This window comes from Callospermophilus lateralis, chromosome 15 (assembly GCF_048772815.1).
Source record: "Callospermophilus lateralis isolate mCalLat2 chromosome 15, mCalLat2.hap1, whole genome shotgun sequence".
Lineage (NCBI taxonomy): Eukaryota > Metazoa > Chordata > Mammalia > Rodentia > Sciuridae > Callospermophilus > Callospermophilus lateralis.
Window position 1 is genome coordinate 46,702,401 of NC_135319.1, and position 15,493 is coordinate 46,717,893.

General features: G+C 35.8%; 1 protein-coding gene and 1 non-coding gene across 4 annotated transcripts in view; one reads left to right on the plus strand and one right to left on the minus strand.

Moving 5' to 3' along the window:
- Positions 1-15,493, plus strand: part of Samd8 (sterile alpha motif domain containing 8) — a 58,126-nt gene that overhangs the window by 15,034 nt on the left and 27,599 nt on the right. For all 3 annotated transcript variants that reach the window (XM_076834699.1, XM_076834700.1, XM_076834701.1), the window contains exon 2: positions 14,714-15,306. In XM_076834699.1, coding sequence (XP_076690814.1) covers positions 14,714-15,306 — 593 coding nt within the window. The remainder of the gene's footprint in view (positions 1-14,713; positions 15,307-15,493) is intronic.
- On the minus strand, positions 1,712-1,814 carry LOC143381716 (U6 spliceosomal RNA). The gene has a single exon (XR_013088882.1). It is a non-coding gene; the product is annotated as a U6 spliceosomal RNA (small nuclear RNA).

Here is a 15,493-nt window from a genome sequence, read left to right on the forward strand (position 1 = left end):
ATTGGAAATTATGCATACACACACACACACACAAAAAAAATATAATAATAACATTTCCACTGTTCTCAGTCTGGTCTCTATTTCACTTTTGCTTTCCACATCCCATGTCAGAGCTTTTGTTGGTTGGACCTAATTCACATTTAGAACCCTATCTACAAGAAAAATGTTTAGCTTTTCAGGCTCAACTTAAAGGAAACAACTAGAGAGAGAGTGTGTGGAAAGGATACTGAGTGCCAGTTCATCATATCTACCACAGACCCTGAGTTATAGATGGTAATGATCCTTTTATTTAAGTCTGCTTTTCCATTAGTGACCAGATTGTCCCGCAGCTAGACAGTCACAGAGATAAGGTGGGGCAAAACAACAGGGCAGAAGAGGGAATGGGTTTGTTGTGAGTCATTATCTTCTTTTGTAGTTATAGACTGTGCTTAGTTTGTTAAGCACAATATTTGCAGTTTTAATGTGGTAAAACGCAATTGAGATATTTATATTGTTGTGAAAAGATTTGGATCACTTAATGGGATTCAAAACTGATTGAAGAATAGCTACACTGATATTAAGGAATAACAGATTTAAAGTTATGCTTATTTTGAGTTTTTTCCATTTTATCAAGTGTGTAGGTAAGAACATGATAGAAAAAATAATTCTTTTGCTCTTAGGCTGCTGAAATTTCTGAATAGGAGAAACTAAATTTGGTTAGAGAGAAAAGAAATTTAAAATAGTTGACATACTGATAATTGATTTTTTTTTTCTTTTTACAGTTTTCAAAAAATTTTAACCAGATAAGGTATCTTTTGTCCAACTCTGCAAAACAGTTGAATGCTTTTGTTTTAATCTGTTATCTACAACTTGGAATGAAGTTTAACTAATGCCTACTGATAGATTCTGCAGAATTGGACTATTTTTCCCATGTCTTGATAATATAGTATGGACCTTTGATCCTTAAGTACTTTTTTAATCACTCGTGATTTTAGAATATACTTCTTTTTGATTGTCATCTCAAATGAAATACAGACCAACTATCAATTTAGGACAGGGATGTAACTGAGTGATTAAAGCACTTGCCTAACACTCATGAGACCCAATATTCTAACCCCAGCCCCACTCCACCCCACCCAATCCTGCTGCAAAAAAAAAGAAAAAAGAAAAAAGAAAGAATAATTTTGGACTATTATTCTTTATTATTGTATTAATCAGCTTTTTGTCACTGTGACTAAAATGCCTGACATAAACATCTTTGAAAGGAAGAAAGATTTATTTTGGCTCATGATTTCAGAGGTTTCAGTCCATGGTTGGCTGGCTCCATTGCTATGGGCCTGTGGTGAAGTAGAACATAATGGTGGAAGGGCAGAGCAAAGGAAAGCAATTCATTTTTGGCAGTAAAGAAGCTGAGAAGGGCCAGGGCTGTAGCTCAGTGGTAGAGCGCTTGCCTAGCATGCGTGAGGCACTGGGTTCAATCCTCAGCACCACATAAAGTAAAATAAAGACATTGTGTCCACCTATAACTAAAAAATAAATATTAAAATAAAAAAGATGGGCTGGGATTGTGGCTCAGTGGTAGAGCACTTGCCTTCATGTTCCTCCACTTTTTTTTTTTTTTTTTTTTTTTGATGGATCATGTTGAAGTTTTTTGGTTCTGGGCATTGGAGCGAGGGCTTCCTGCATGCTAACCATGCACTCTACTGCTGAGTTACACCCCCTGACCAAAGCAGTATGGAATAAGTATTTGGTGAATTTGCATGTCATCTTGCATAGGTGCCATGCTGATCTTCTGTGTATTGTTTCAATTTTGGTATATGTATTCCAAAGCAAGCATTGTTTGTTGCCAAAGCAAGCATCGTTGGATTTTCTACATAAATGATCAAGCTGTGAGTTTTATTTTTTCCTTTTCAATCTGTATACCTTTTATTTCTTCTTGCCTTATTGAACTTGAAGAACTTATAATCTTTTATAAAAATGAGAACAATCTTGCCTTGTTCTTGATATTAGAAGGAAAGCATTCAGTCTTTCACCATTAAAAATTATATTCGTGGGCTGGGGCTGTAGCTCAGTGGCAGAGCGCTTGCGTGAGGCACTGGGTTCAATCCTCAGCACCACATAAAAATTGACAAAAAATTTTTTTTAAAAATGAGGTTAGTTGGGGGCTAGGGCTGTAGCTCAGTGGCAGAGCGCTTGCCTAGCATGCATGAGGCACTGGGTTCGATCCTTAACTTCATATGCAAATAAAATAAAGGCATTCTGTCCATCTACAACTACAAAAAAAAAATGATGTTAGTTGGGGCTGGAGTTGTGGTTCAGTGGCAGAGTGCTTGCCTAGCATGTGCAAGTCACTGGGTTCAATCCTCAGCACCACTTTTAAATAAATAAACAAACAAACAAATAGATGTACTAAAAATATTTTTAGCAAAATGATGTTAGTTATAGTTTTTATCAAAGATGCCCCTTATGAAAGTGATGAAATTTCCATGTAAGTTTGCTGAGAATTTTTAACAAGAATGGATGCTACTTTTTGTCAAATGCTTTTCTTCATCTTTTGGATGATCCTGTTATTTCTCTGATTTAGCTTGTTAATATGATTAATTATTTTGATTTTCAAGTGTTAAATTATCTTTGAATAATTCTTGGGATAAATGCCACTTGCTTATAATATATTATTCTTTTGTATATGTTGGATTTGATTTGTTTTGATTTGTTTTGAATTTTTGCATCTCTGTTCATTAAAGATATCAGTTTGTAGTTTTGTAATTTCTTATCTGGCTTTGGTATCAGAGTAACACTGGCCTCAGAATGAATTCAGAAATATTCCTTCTTTTTCTGGAAGGGTTTGTAGAGAATTTGATATTCTTCTTTGAATGCTTGTTGTCACTTAGCAGTGAAGCCCTCTAGGTCTGAAATTTGTTTTGTCAGAATATTTTTAGCTGCATCAGAAATTTCTTTAGTAGATACAGAATTATTCTTCTTGAGTGACATTTGGTAGTTTCTGTCTTTCCAGGAATTTGTCCATTTCATCTAAATTAGCAAACTTATTTGTGTAAATTCCCTTTTATCCTTTAAATATCTGAAGGATATGTGGTGATGTCACCATTTTTATTTCTGACATTGGTAGTTTTTAGATTTCTCACTGTCTTTTTTGATTATTCTGGCCAAAAGTTTTATCAGTTTATTGACCTCAAAGAATCAACTTTTGGTTTTACTGATTTTTCTTTATTGCTTTTTCTGGATCATTTGTTTGTTTGTTTGTTTGTTTATTTATATGTAGTACTGAGGATTGAACTCAGGGCCTCACACATGCCCGGCAAGCACTCTACCACTGAGCCACAACTCCAGCCCTGATTTTTCTTTATTGTTTATCTGTTATCTTTGTTACTGATTTCTGCTGTTATCTATTATTTTCCTTCTACTTTGGGTTTAATTTTATCTTTATCTAGATCCTGTGTTTTGTAAATGCCAAGGCTACTGATCTGAGACCTTCCATCATTTTTTAATGTAGGTATTTAGTTCTACCAAAATTTTCCAAATACTGGTTTAGCAGCATCCTGTAAGTTCTATGGTGTTGTGGTGTTTTCATTGGTGTTCAGATCAAATGTTTTTCCATTTGAATTCTTTGACCTACGTGTATTATTTAGTTCCCAAATTTTTTTTAACATTTATTTTTTAGTTGTAGGTGGACAAAATACCTTTATTTTATTTTTTTATGTTGTGCTTAGGATCGAACCCAGTGCCTCACGCATGCCAGGTGAGCGCTCTACCTCTGAGCCAAGTCTGAGGCTGACCTTAGACTTGCAATCCTCTTGCCTCAGCCCCTAGTTCCCAAATATTTGTGAAACTTTGTAGAGATCTTTCTGTTACTGATTTCTAATTTTTTATTATTTTTAAAACATTTATTTATTTATTTAGGAACCAGCAATTAAACCCAGCGGCGCTTAATCACTCTACCACATCCCCAGCCCCCCCCCCTTTTTTTTTTTTTTTTTTTTTTGAGATAGGGCCTTGCTAAGTTACTGAGGCGGGCTTTGAACTTGTAATCCTCTGCCTTAGCCTCCTGAGCTGCTAGGATTATAGATGTACACCACTGTGCCCAGCTTCCAATTTAATTGTGTCATGGTCACAGAACATATTTAGTATGACTTAAACCTTTTTAGGTCTACCCCAACTGGCTTTATGGCCTATAATATGGTCTATCTTGGTCAGTGCTTATTGATCAATAATTATAGAAAGAAGATAATTGATTACTAAAATTGTGGAGTTATTTCTCCTTGCCGTTCTACCAGCTTTACTTCACAAGTTATTTAGTACATATACCCTTAGAATTTCTTTGTCATCATTATAAAATGACCTTTAAAAATATTCCTGGGCTAGGGCTGGGATTGTGACTCAGTGGTAGGGCGCTTGCCTAGCACGTGCGAGGCCCTTGGTTCCATCCTAAGCACCACATAAAAATAAATAAATAAAGGTATTGTGTCCAACTACAATTTAAAAATATTTTTTAAAAAATTCCTAGGCTAGGGTTGTAGCTCAGTGGTAGAGTGCTTGCCTAACATGTGTGAAGCACTGGGTTCTATCCTCAACACCTCAAAAAAGTCAATAAACAAAATAAAGGTGTTTTGTCCATCTACAACTAAAAAAATTTTTTTTTAATTTTAATTATAATCTTTGCTCTGAAATCTGTTTCTAATAACAATGTAAGTACCCAGCTGATTTAATTAGTGTTAACATGGTATTATTTTTCCCATTCTTTTAACCTCTCTCTATTTTTAAATTATATTTCTCACAGACAACATTCAGTTGCATATTTTCAGATAATCTAACAATCTCTGCCCTGACCCTTTTTGTTTTGTTTTGAAATAAGGTCTTGCTAAATTTCTGAGGCTGACATTGAATTTAGGATCTTTCTACCTTGGTCTCCCAAGCAGCTAGGATTATAGGTGTATGCCACTGCAGCCCCACAGCCAAATTCTCAGCCCTTCAGTTGGGGTACCTAAGGCATTTACTTTTTCTTTCTTCCTCTCCTCCCTGCCCCCACTTCTAGGAATTAAACCCAGGGCCTCCTACATGCTAGGCAAGCTGAACTATTTCCTCAGTCCAAGACTTTTACATTTAATATGATTATGTAACATCTTCTTTGTAACATCTTCTTTGTCTTTTCTGTTTTTCTCCCATTTTGTTCTGCTTACCCCTTCTTTTGAATTCAGTGGGGTTTTTTTGTTTTTGTTTTTGTGTACTGGAGATTGAGCTTAGGGTCACTCAGCCATTGAGCCATATCCCCACCCCTATTTTAATCTCCCTTATTGGCTTATTAACAATAATTCCATTTTTTTTTTAATTTTAGTAGCTGGTATTTTTTCACTTCTTCCAATTTTTGTGCTTTGGTTGACATGTGTTTTACTCTGTAATATTGTAATATAATTCCATATTGCATTGCCTTTTTGTTTTCCTTTTTTGTGTGTGTGGTGTTGGGACTTGAACCTGGGGCCTCATAGATATTAGGCAGGTGCTTTACTCCTGAATACACCCCCAGCTCAGTAAATTATCTTTTAAAGAAATATAAATAATAAGAAAAAAATACGTGTTTATCTATGTAGTAACCATTTCTAGTGTTCTTCTTCTGTGTAGAATCATATTTTCATATGGTAACATTTTTTCCCTTGCCTGAAGAACTTTCTTTTTTAACATTTCTTGTAGTGTAAGCCTGTTGCTGATGAAATGGGTTAGCTTCTGTGTGTCTGACAAAGGTGTTTCACCTTTATTTTTGAAAGACATTCACTGGTTGACTTTTATTATTATTATTATTATTTTAATTTTTAATATTTATTTTCAGTTTTCGGTGGACACAACATCTTTGTAAGTGGTGCTGAGGATCAAACCCGGGCTGCACGCATGCCAGACGAGCATGCTACCGCTTGAGCCACATCCCCAGCCCCACTAGTTGACTTTTTATTTTTCCTTATAGTATTTTAAATATATTATTTTATGCTTGGCACAGAGGCTCATGCCTATAATCCAAGCAACTGGGGAGCTAATGAAGGAGGATTGAAAATTCAAGGCCAGTCTCAGCAACCTAGGGAGATCCTGTCTCAAAAAGCAAACAACCAAATAAACAACTGAGGATGTAGCTCAGCAGTAAAGTGCCCTGGATTGAACCCCTGGTACAAAAAAATTAAAAAAAAAAAAAGACAGTTTGAGCTCAGCCTTGCAGTTTAGCAAGACTCCCAGCAACTTAGCAAGATCATATGTCAAAATAAAAAAAGGGTTGGGAAGGTAGCTCAGTGATAGAACATCCCAGGTTTCATTCCTAGTAATAAACAAATGGACAACAACAACAACATATATATATATATATATATATATATATATATATATATATATATATATATATATATATATATATAGTTTCATTGTAATCTAGTTTGTTTTGTTCCCAGTGAAAATTTTTTAGAAATTAAAAAAAAACCCAAAACCTGTCACAGAGCCACGTACCTGTAATTTCAACAGCTCAGGAGCTGAGGCAGGAGAACCACAAGTGTTTAAAGCCAACCTCAGCAATTTAGGGAGCCCCTAAGCAATTTAGCTCAGTGGTTGAGTGCCTCTGGATTCAATCCCTTGTACCCTACTCTCAAATCTTCATTGTTGGAGGATGTTGGGTTTCTAACCCAGAGCCTCAGGTATGTTGGGCAAGCACTCTACCACTGAACTACATCCTTAGCCCAAATCTGTTATCATTCTTAGCTTTGTTCCCATATTTCTAATCTAATTTTTTTCTTTTGCTTTTAAGATTTTCTCATTGTCACTGGTTTTAAACAGTATGATTATGTTAGTTTCTTTTTTATTGTAGTGCTGAGGTTGAACCTAGGGTCTAAGCTAGTTAAGCACTCTACTACTGAACTACATCCTTAGACCTCTTATTTCTTAGGTTTGGAGTTTATTTAGCTTTTATGTTTTATAGTATATTTATAGTTTTCACTGGATTTGGAAAAATTGGTACTATTATTATTTCAACTATTATTTTTTATATTCTTTCTCTTTTGCAAGATGTTCATCTCATTTGGAGATATCCAGTTAAAAACACATTAAGTTGTGCTGGGGTAGTGTCACACACCTGTAATCTCAGTGGTTCAGGAGGCTGAGGCAGGAGGATCACAAGTTCAAAGCCAGCCGCAGCAATTTAGCAAGGTACTAAGCTCAATGAGACCTTGTCTCTAATAATTAATTAAGAGAGAGAGAGAGAGAGAGAGAAAGAAAGGCTGAGGATGTGGCTCAGTGGTTGAGCGCCCCTGGGTTCAATCCTTAGTACCAAAAAAAAGGAATTTATATATATTAGGTTGTTTGAAGTTGTCCCTCCTCTCACTGTTTTATCTTCATTCTTTTTTCTTTCTTTTATTTACTTATATTTTGGTAAAATATATATAGCAGCCAGCATGGTGGCACACATCTATAATCTCAAGGATTTAGAATTTGGGAGGCTGAGGCAGGAAGATTGCAAGTTTTAGGCCAGCCTGGGCAATTAGTGAGGCCTCTCTCAATACAAAAAATTAAAAAGTGGGGCTGGGGTTGTGTCTCAGCTGTAGAGTATTTGTCTAGCACGTGCGAGACGCTGGGTTCGATCTTCAGCACCACATAAAAATAAATAAATAAAATACAGGTTTTGTGTCCAGCTACAACTAAAAAAAAAAATTTTTTTAAGATATTAAAAAAAATAAAAATAAAAAGGACTGAGGTCGTGGCCCAGTGATAGAGCACCCTGGAGTTCAGTCATGTCATGAATGAGCTTTGTGGTTAACATAGACCAAAACATGTTTATGTCTTGGGTTACCTGGTAGTCATTAGACAAGAAAACACAAGTTCTTTTATTCCAATTTTAATTTCATATATGTTTCAGAAAGGCTAGGAAAAGATTAAGACAGCTGGGGGTTGGGGGTGTAGATATGGCGGGGGATGAAGAGCTCAAACAAGCAAGGCAAGAACACATGCAAATGCAGTCACTAAAGATGGGCAGATAAGATTATGAACCAGCTAGCTGAAGAAATTGTTCAGAGTACAGAGATATCAAAACTCTGGAACATACTATTCTAAGCCCAGGTTCAGACAGATGGCAGTTTCCTAGTGTTATCTAGGAGTGTTAGCTTCAGATGTCAACTTGGAGTGGTCATCACAAGCAGTAGAAACCAAACTCTGCTAATGCCCCACTTTGGCGATTTTCCTGTGCAAAGCTCCTGACCAGGTAATAGGTTAGAATGTCTCCATGTTTAGTCTCAGGGGATTTCACCTTTTATGGCCCTTGAATTAGGCAGTTGCTTCATTTGGTGGTCTGGTGTATTAAAGTAAAGCTCATGAGTAATGCCCATGCATCCATGTGCTTCTGATTAATTCTGATAAGTTCACAGGTGGTTATTTTCATTGGCACGATTGATTTATTATGGATTTATGCCTTATGGCCAGGCAGATAGTGGTTGTTTTCTTGTATAAACAAAGTATAGTCCCATTTCACCTTAGCACTTAAAATCAAAATTGATTAGCTTTTGGTAATTTACTGCTTTACAAAATGAAGAAACACAGGTTTAGGCATAGCCTGAAAACTTCTGTTCTATATACATCATGCAGTAACTCAGAGCAGAGCACAGCCTGCTCTCCATGCCCCCTTCACGATATATATTTACACCAAAATTTACCATAGTAACCATTTTTAAAGTGTATAGTTCATTGACATTAAGTACATTAACATTGTATGCAGCTGTTACCACCACCTATCTCTAGAACTGTTTTTATCTTCCGAAACTGGAACTGTACTCATTAGACAATAACTCTTCCTTCTCCCTTATCCCAGTTTCTGGCAACCAGGAGAGCCCAATCAGAGAGACAGGTGGTGGTAAAGTAAAAAAAAGACTATTTTCCATACTGGGAAGGAACAGTACCTACTACAGTACACGGTGTCCTAATAAGACCTGTCCTCAGGTACTAAAAGAACTGGTTGATCATTATCTCAGGACAGGTTCTGTGGGGTCCTGATGCGTGCCAGAGAAGTCATCATTGCTTGAGGGGAGCAATTTGATTCCCTTTATGAGGTGATTTTTCCTGCCTGGGGGGTGGGAGGAGCATTGGTGCCTGTCATAGGGTGTAGACCCACAGGACTCACTTGAATTGAGATAAGCTGGAAAGAACTGAGAGAGAACATGTCACAGGAGCAAAAGGCAATTACTGGGGTCCTCCTTTAAATCCCCAATTTTAAAGAGTCCCTATTACAAGATTAGCTCTTTTTACCTTTTTTTTTTTTTTTTTCCCAGTCTCCTGAGTCACTGGGAGCATAGGAATGCTGCACCTGGCCTGGCAACACAGTCAGCTCTTAATCTCATCCAATGTATTTTCCATCAATGATAATATAATTTCATCTGTAAAAATTCAAATTTAGTCTTTTTTTTAATGTGTCCATGTCTCTTAACTTTAAAAAACATAATACAGTTATTATACCTATTGATTTTCTTATCTACGTGCTAATTCTTTTATCCTTTATTAGGTATGAATCAATTTCTGTCTTAATGTATTTTTCTGAGTTTCCTGCTTTGCATGCCTGATAAGCTATGGCTGGGTGCCAGGTATTATGAATTTTACCTATTGAATTCTGAATACTTTTATATTTCTCCTATTAATATTCCTGAACTGGTTGTGAAATACAGTTAAATTGCTTGAAAACAATTTGATCCTTTTGATTCTTTTAAGATCTGTTAGGCTGGACTGTTGTAGGATTCTTGCAGAGACACCAGGGCTTTCAGCAGGAAGCAGCATTTATTAATGTCAGCGCTGGCTCAGCAGATTGGTTTCCAAAGTCTGAGCCCCAAGCATAGTGGGGGTATTGATAGTCCAGTCTCTCGCCCTTGCATGGTAGTCCCTTTGTCTCCCCAATATGGTAACATACATTCTGATTGGGTTTTTTGTACTCTACAACTGCAACAGTTGCAACTCCTCATATGCACATAGATACTGACTGTGCCAAGTTGCCTAACAGTCATGCATGCATACCTGGTTACTGAGTGTGCCATGTCTGCTTCTCTTTGTTCCTGGAGAGCCCTTACCACAGGACCAGAGATAGATTTAGTGTAGTCATCCTTTCTCAAGAGATAGTGTCCTACCCACCCTCCAGTACTGGAGATTGAAGGAGGGGCACTTAGTACTGAACACCTACATCCCTACCCCTTTTATTTTTTATTTTAAGACAGAGCCTCACTAAGTTGCTCATGTTGCAATCCTCTTGCCTCAGCCTCTTAAGTAGCTGGGATTACAAGCATGTGTCACAGTGGCCAGCTCTGCACCAATATTTTGAGCCAAATGATTCATTTTTGGGAAGGGAAAGGAGTCCTGTGCATTATAGAATTTTTTCCCCACTTTTCTAAAATACATTTTTTAGTTGTGTATGGACTCAATGACTTTATTTTTATGGGGTGCTAGGATCCAACCCAGTGCCTCACATTTGTGAGGTAAGTGCTCTACCACTGAGCTACAACTCCAGCTCCTTTTTCCACATTTATAATTGGGCACAATACCTTTATTGTGTTCGTTTATTTTTATGTGGTGCTGAGGATTGAACCCAGGGCCTCGTACTTGCTAGGCGAGCGATCTACCGCTGAGCCACAACCCCAGCCCTTTCCACATTTTTTTAAATTGGTGCATTATAGTTGTACACACTGAGATTTGTTGTTATATATTTGTACATGCATGCAATACACAACATAACAATATAATTTGGTCAGTATCACTCCCCAGCATTATAGAATTTTATCAGCATCCTTGATCTTTTTTTTTTTTTTTTTTTCCCCAGTCTGGCTATTTGGGATAGGCATTTTTCTTGGCCTTTGTGAGTGCCAAGAATTTTTTTGGGTGGTGTTTCTCTGTCTTAGTTTCCTTCTATGCACACATTGATCAGCATTCAACTCAGTATTCAAGGGAGACCGTCTGCAAATCTCTGGAGTTCTCCCTCTGTGTGTATTTATCTTCTCTAGTATTCATCCTGCGAACACTAGCCACCATGATCACCCCAGACTTTTAATTTTATTTTCTCAAGTGAGCTAGTCCCTTAGGCCTCATCTGGGTTTCTCATTCTATGCCTTTATGGCTTGAAAGCCTTCAAAAGAAGTAAGCTAGGGTGATAGAGCCCACCTTAGTGGTTTCCTATCCCTAATGGATTTACCTGATGTCCGCTATCTTGACCCCCACCTCCCATATATTTTGTCTGGTTTTTGGTTGTTTCAGGTCTGAGAGTAAATAAATTTAGTCCTTGTTACTACATCTTGGCCAGAAGCAGGAGTCCTTTAAATGATAATTGATTCAAACCAGTATTAGTTAAAACTGAAAGCATTCACTAACCTAATTTCTTCATTTTATTAATTTGTATGAAACCTGTATCTCTTTTTTGTTCAAAGTCTTCTGTTCCCTGTAATTCCTGTGGCACAACATAAATATTAAATGGACCCTAAACCTTTTTATCATCTTTTAATATATCTCTTTAATGCAGGGCTCCACAACATAGTTAAATAGTGATTTAGTGTCTCTAACTATTATGTAGTACCATATAATTAAAGGACATGCACTGACCTGATGAAGCAGAACAGTGAAATGTGTCATGCTTTTAGGGCCTTCCCACACCAGACTCAAAGACTTCTATGAGGCTTCTGTGTATGATAACTCCTATTTTCTAGCAGCTAAAACATCAGCTTCAAAGCTCTTAAGCTCATTTGCTTGGTGGAGGTTGTAAAGAACTATGAGCTAAGACAGGGAAAAACAGGAAAGAAAAAAAATTGAAAGAAGAATCATTTTGAGTAGAATATGAGATGAAACTGTACTGAAGAGTAATGCTACAAGCATGGGAGTGACTTGGAACCCATTGGTGGTAAGCTGTTAAAGGGGAAAAGCAGCAGAATAGAAATGTAATGAATATAATGAAGAAATCTGGCCTTGTTGTTATGAGTGCACTTCTTTCTCAGGTTGCTGCATCATAACTGTTTTTTGTTGATTTTGTAGCATATGCTTGCTGGCTATCTAAGGGTCAAGTAATTTAGTCAGAGTATACCTAGAAGAAAAGGAGATATGTAAGTAGGTGGAATAAGTAGATAGAATAAACTACCTAGCTGTGTATATGAATTTACAATGTGTAAATTCCACAAATCATAGTTCCTTGACATTTGGGGTGGAGAATGATATACTGTAGCTTAAAAGAATTGAGTGAGAATGAGGATGCGTCTCTACACTGTGTACAACCAGAGAATTGAAATATTGTACTATTTGTATTCTGCTGTCATGTACAAATAAGTTAGAACAAATAAAAAATTTAAAAAAAGAGTTGAGTCAGAGTTTTTTTGTAATGTTGTAGTAACTTTAAAAAAATATGAACTCCTTTAGATGGATTTGATTTTAATTTTTAAGACTAAAAATCTATAGGGTTGATAAAACCAAAAGTTCTATTTGGAAACAAAATATGGTTTAAGCCTTCTAAAAACTTGGATTAAGTAATTAAGAAATAAATACTTATGATTAGCTGACATTTTCTTCTCACTCATCTGTGGGTGGAATTTTATCAAGTGTGTTTCTTGTTGAAATAATATGATGATACAAGTGGTACTTATTAAAGTATCTGTTTTGCTGAATTATTTTAAGTCTTCATGGCAAGAAGTTTGTGTGGATAGGAGGAGAATGCATGTACCATCTGCTTTTCACTGTCCTCAGCCTAAGGAACTATAGAAGGTTTTCATAGCACAAAATGCAAAAAGCAATGATAAACACCAAAGTTAGGAGATATTACATCTGGGAGGAGAGGAGGAGAATGTTATCCATTTCATTGTGAAGGACATTGATTTATCTTTCAGGATAAATTTGTATATAATTTTTAGTCTTGCTTTTTAAAATGCTCTTTTAAAATAAATGTTAGCATATATACAGAAAAGTATAGATCATAAATATGTAGCATGATGATTTTTCATAGAAGGAGCATACCTGTATAACTAGTATCCATCCAGATTAAGAAATAAAACATTTGTATTGGAACTTTTTTGACCCCCCAAACTGTGTTGTGGGCGCATGGATGTTCATTGTATCATTTTTTTTTCATATTTTTAAAAAATACTTTCAAGTTTCCCCGTCACATTTTGAAAATCATCTCAGAAGGAAATAGACTCAGTGTTTAGAAATTTAGAAAAATGTCAGAAAACACACAGGCTTTAGTAGTTGAGGAGGTACATTTGAGACATAATGTTTTGTTTTTCCTTTCTTTTTTTAACCCCTATGTAGGACTTTGTCTCCCATTTATCTGATATATACTTTATAAACCTGACACAGTCCAGGGTAACTGAAAGTTTTACAATAGGAAAATGACATAAACATCTTAATAGGATAAAAATAGTAAAATTAATAAGTGCTTTTTAAAACATAGCATAATATTGGCCTTTTATAACTGTAATGTAAAGTATGGGTCATCAAACTTATATGTTAATTGAAAAGACCATTTAAAAAAATTATCACTAAAATCCCAAAAGTGTCTTATTCCATTCTATAATGAGATATTCACAATATAGAAGTAACTGAGTTCTTATTAAGACCTAAATTTATAACTAGTTTAAAGGCTCAATATCTGTTAGAGAAATCATTTTATGTATAATAGTAGATAGAAATATTTTAACTCTAAAGAGTTTCCTGGAATTACAGTTATCTATTTGCTTTTTTTTTTTTTTTTTTTTAAGGACTCTGATAGGGCATTTGTTTATTACTGTTGTTCAAATAACACATTGATCAACCTGACAAGACAGACATGCCTGGGTCCCACCAATGTAGAAATTTACAATGAACAATTGTTTTTTTTTTTTTTTTGAGAGTTTTTTTAATATTTATTTTTTAGTTTTCGGCGGACACAACATTGTTTGTATGTGGTGCTGAGGATCGAACCCAGGCCGTACACATGCCAGGCAAGCGCGCTACCGCTTGAGCCACATCCCCAGCCCAAACAATTGTTTTTGATTATGATATTGATAATGATGACAAAAGTAATGAAACAAAAAAGTTTTTTCCTAGACGTAAAATATTGTAATTTGTCTAAGTGGGAAGTGCAGGGTTTTTTCTTTTAATTTTAATTTGTTATATATGACAACAGGATGCATTACAATTATCTATTTGCTTTTGTGGGGGATTTTTTTCTGCCTCAAATTGGAAAGATACTTTTTCTAAGAATATGGTGATTTCAGAGATTTGATTTTTTTAACATACAGTAAAGCTTTTTATAGCTATCATTTAATGAAAAGTATTAAAATGAGATATTTTTCCCCCATTGTTGTCAACAGAAGTCTTTTAAAGTAAGTTATGGCTGATATGGTAGAAAAGCTGTTTGTGAAATAACTTTCTCTAAAATGTTAGATCATGGAGCTTAGGATATAACTCAGTGATAAAACACTTGCTCAGCATGCATGAGATGTATCTCCAGCACCGCCAGAAAACAAATAACAAACAAAAATGTTAGTTCATTAGCCTTTCTTCTGCTTTGGGGTTAAATGTATATAGTGTATATAATGTTGATCTATTGAAAAGTCACTTATTATTTAATAATTTTTATTTCTTTGACTCTAGAATCCAGTAGGGAATGTGGGTAAATGACTGTTTCTGCTATGTTTTTGTGTATTTGGTCTTTGAAGGAGTTGTTAACACACTAAAATTTTTGTTTTGTTTACTTATTTTCCCTTGGCAGACAGTGGAGGAAGAAATGGCAGGTCCCAATCAACTCTGTATTCGACGTTGGACTACCAAGCATGTAGCTGTGTGGCTGAAGGATGAAGGCTTTTTTGAATATGTGGACATTTTATGCAATAAGCACCGACTTGATGGAATCACATTGTTAACATTGACTGAATATGATCTCCGGTCTCCTCCTCTGGAAATCAAAGTCCTAGGGGACATTAAAAGGTTAATGCTTTCTGTCCGAAAATTGCAGAAAATACATATTGATGTTTTAGAAGAAATGGGCTACAATAGTGACAGTCCCATGAGTTCCATGACCCCATTCATCAGTGCTCTTCAAAGTGCAGACTGGCTCTGTAATGGTGAACTTTCACATGACTGTGATGGACCCATCACTGACTTGAATTCTGATGAGTACCAGTACATGAATGGCAAAAACAAACATCCTGTTCGAAGATTGGACCCAGAGTACTGGAAGACCATACTAAGTTGTATATATGTTTTTATAGTATTCGGATTTACATCTTTCATTATGGTTATAGTCCATGAACGAGTGCCTGACATGCAGACCTATCCACCACTCCCAGATATATTCTTAGACAGGTAAGTATTTTTCCTACATGCTAAGTTTGTAGAAGGTTGCTGTAGTAACAGCAGTGATACTATGTTGTTGTGGTTGTGGTTGACATATACTTTACATTTGCTTTATCTGGTGGTATTAAAAAGATATTTTGAAATCATTTAAAGTAAAAACCTTACCTAAACTTAAAAGTTCAAACCTAGGTGACCA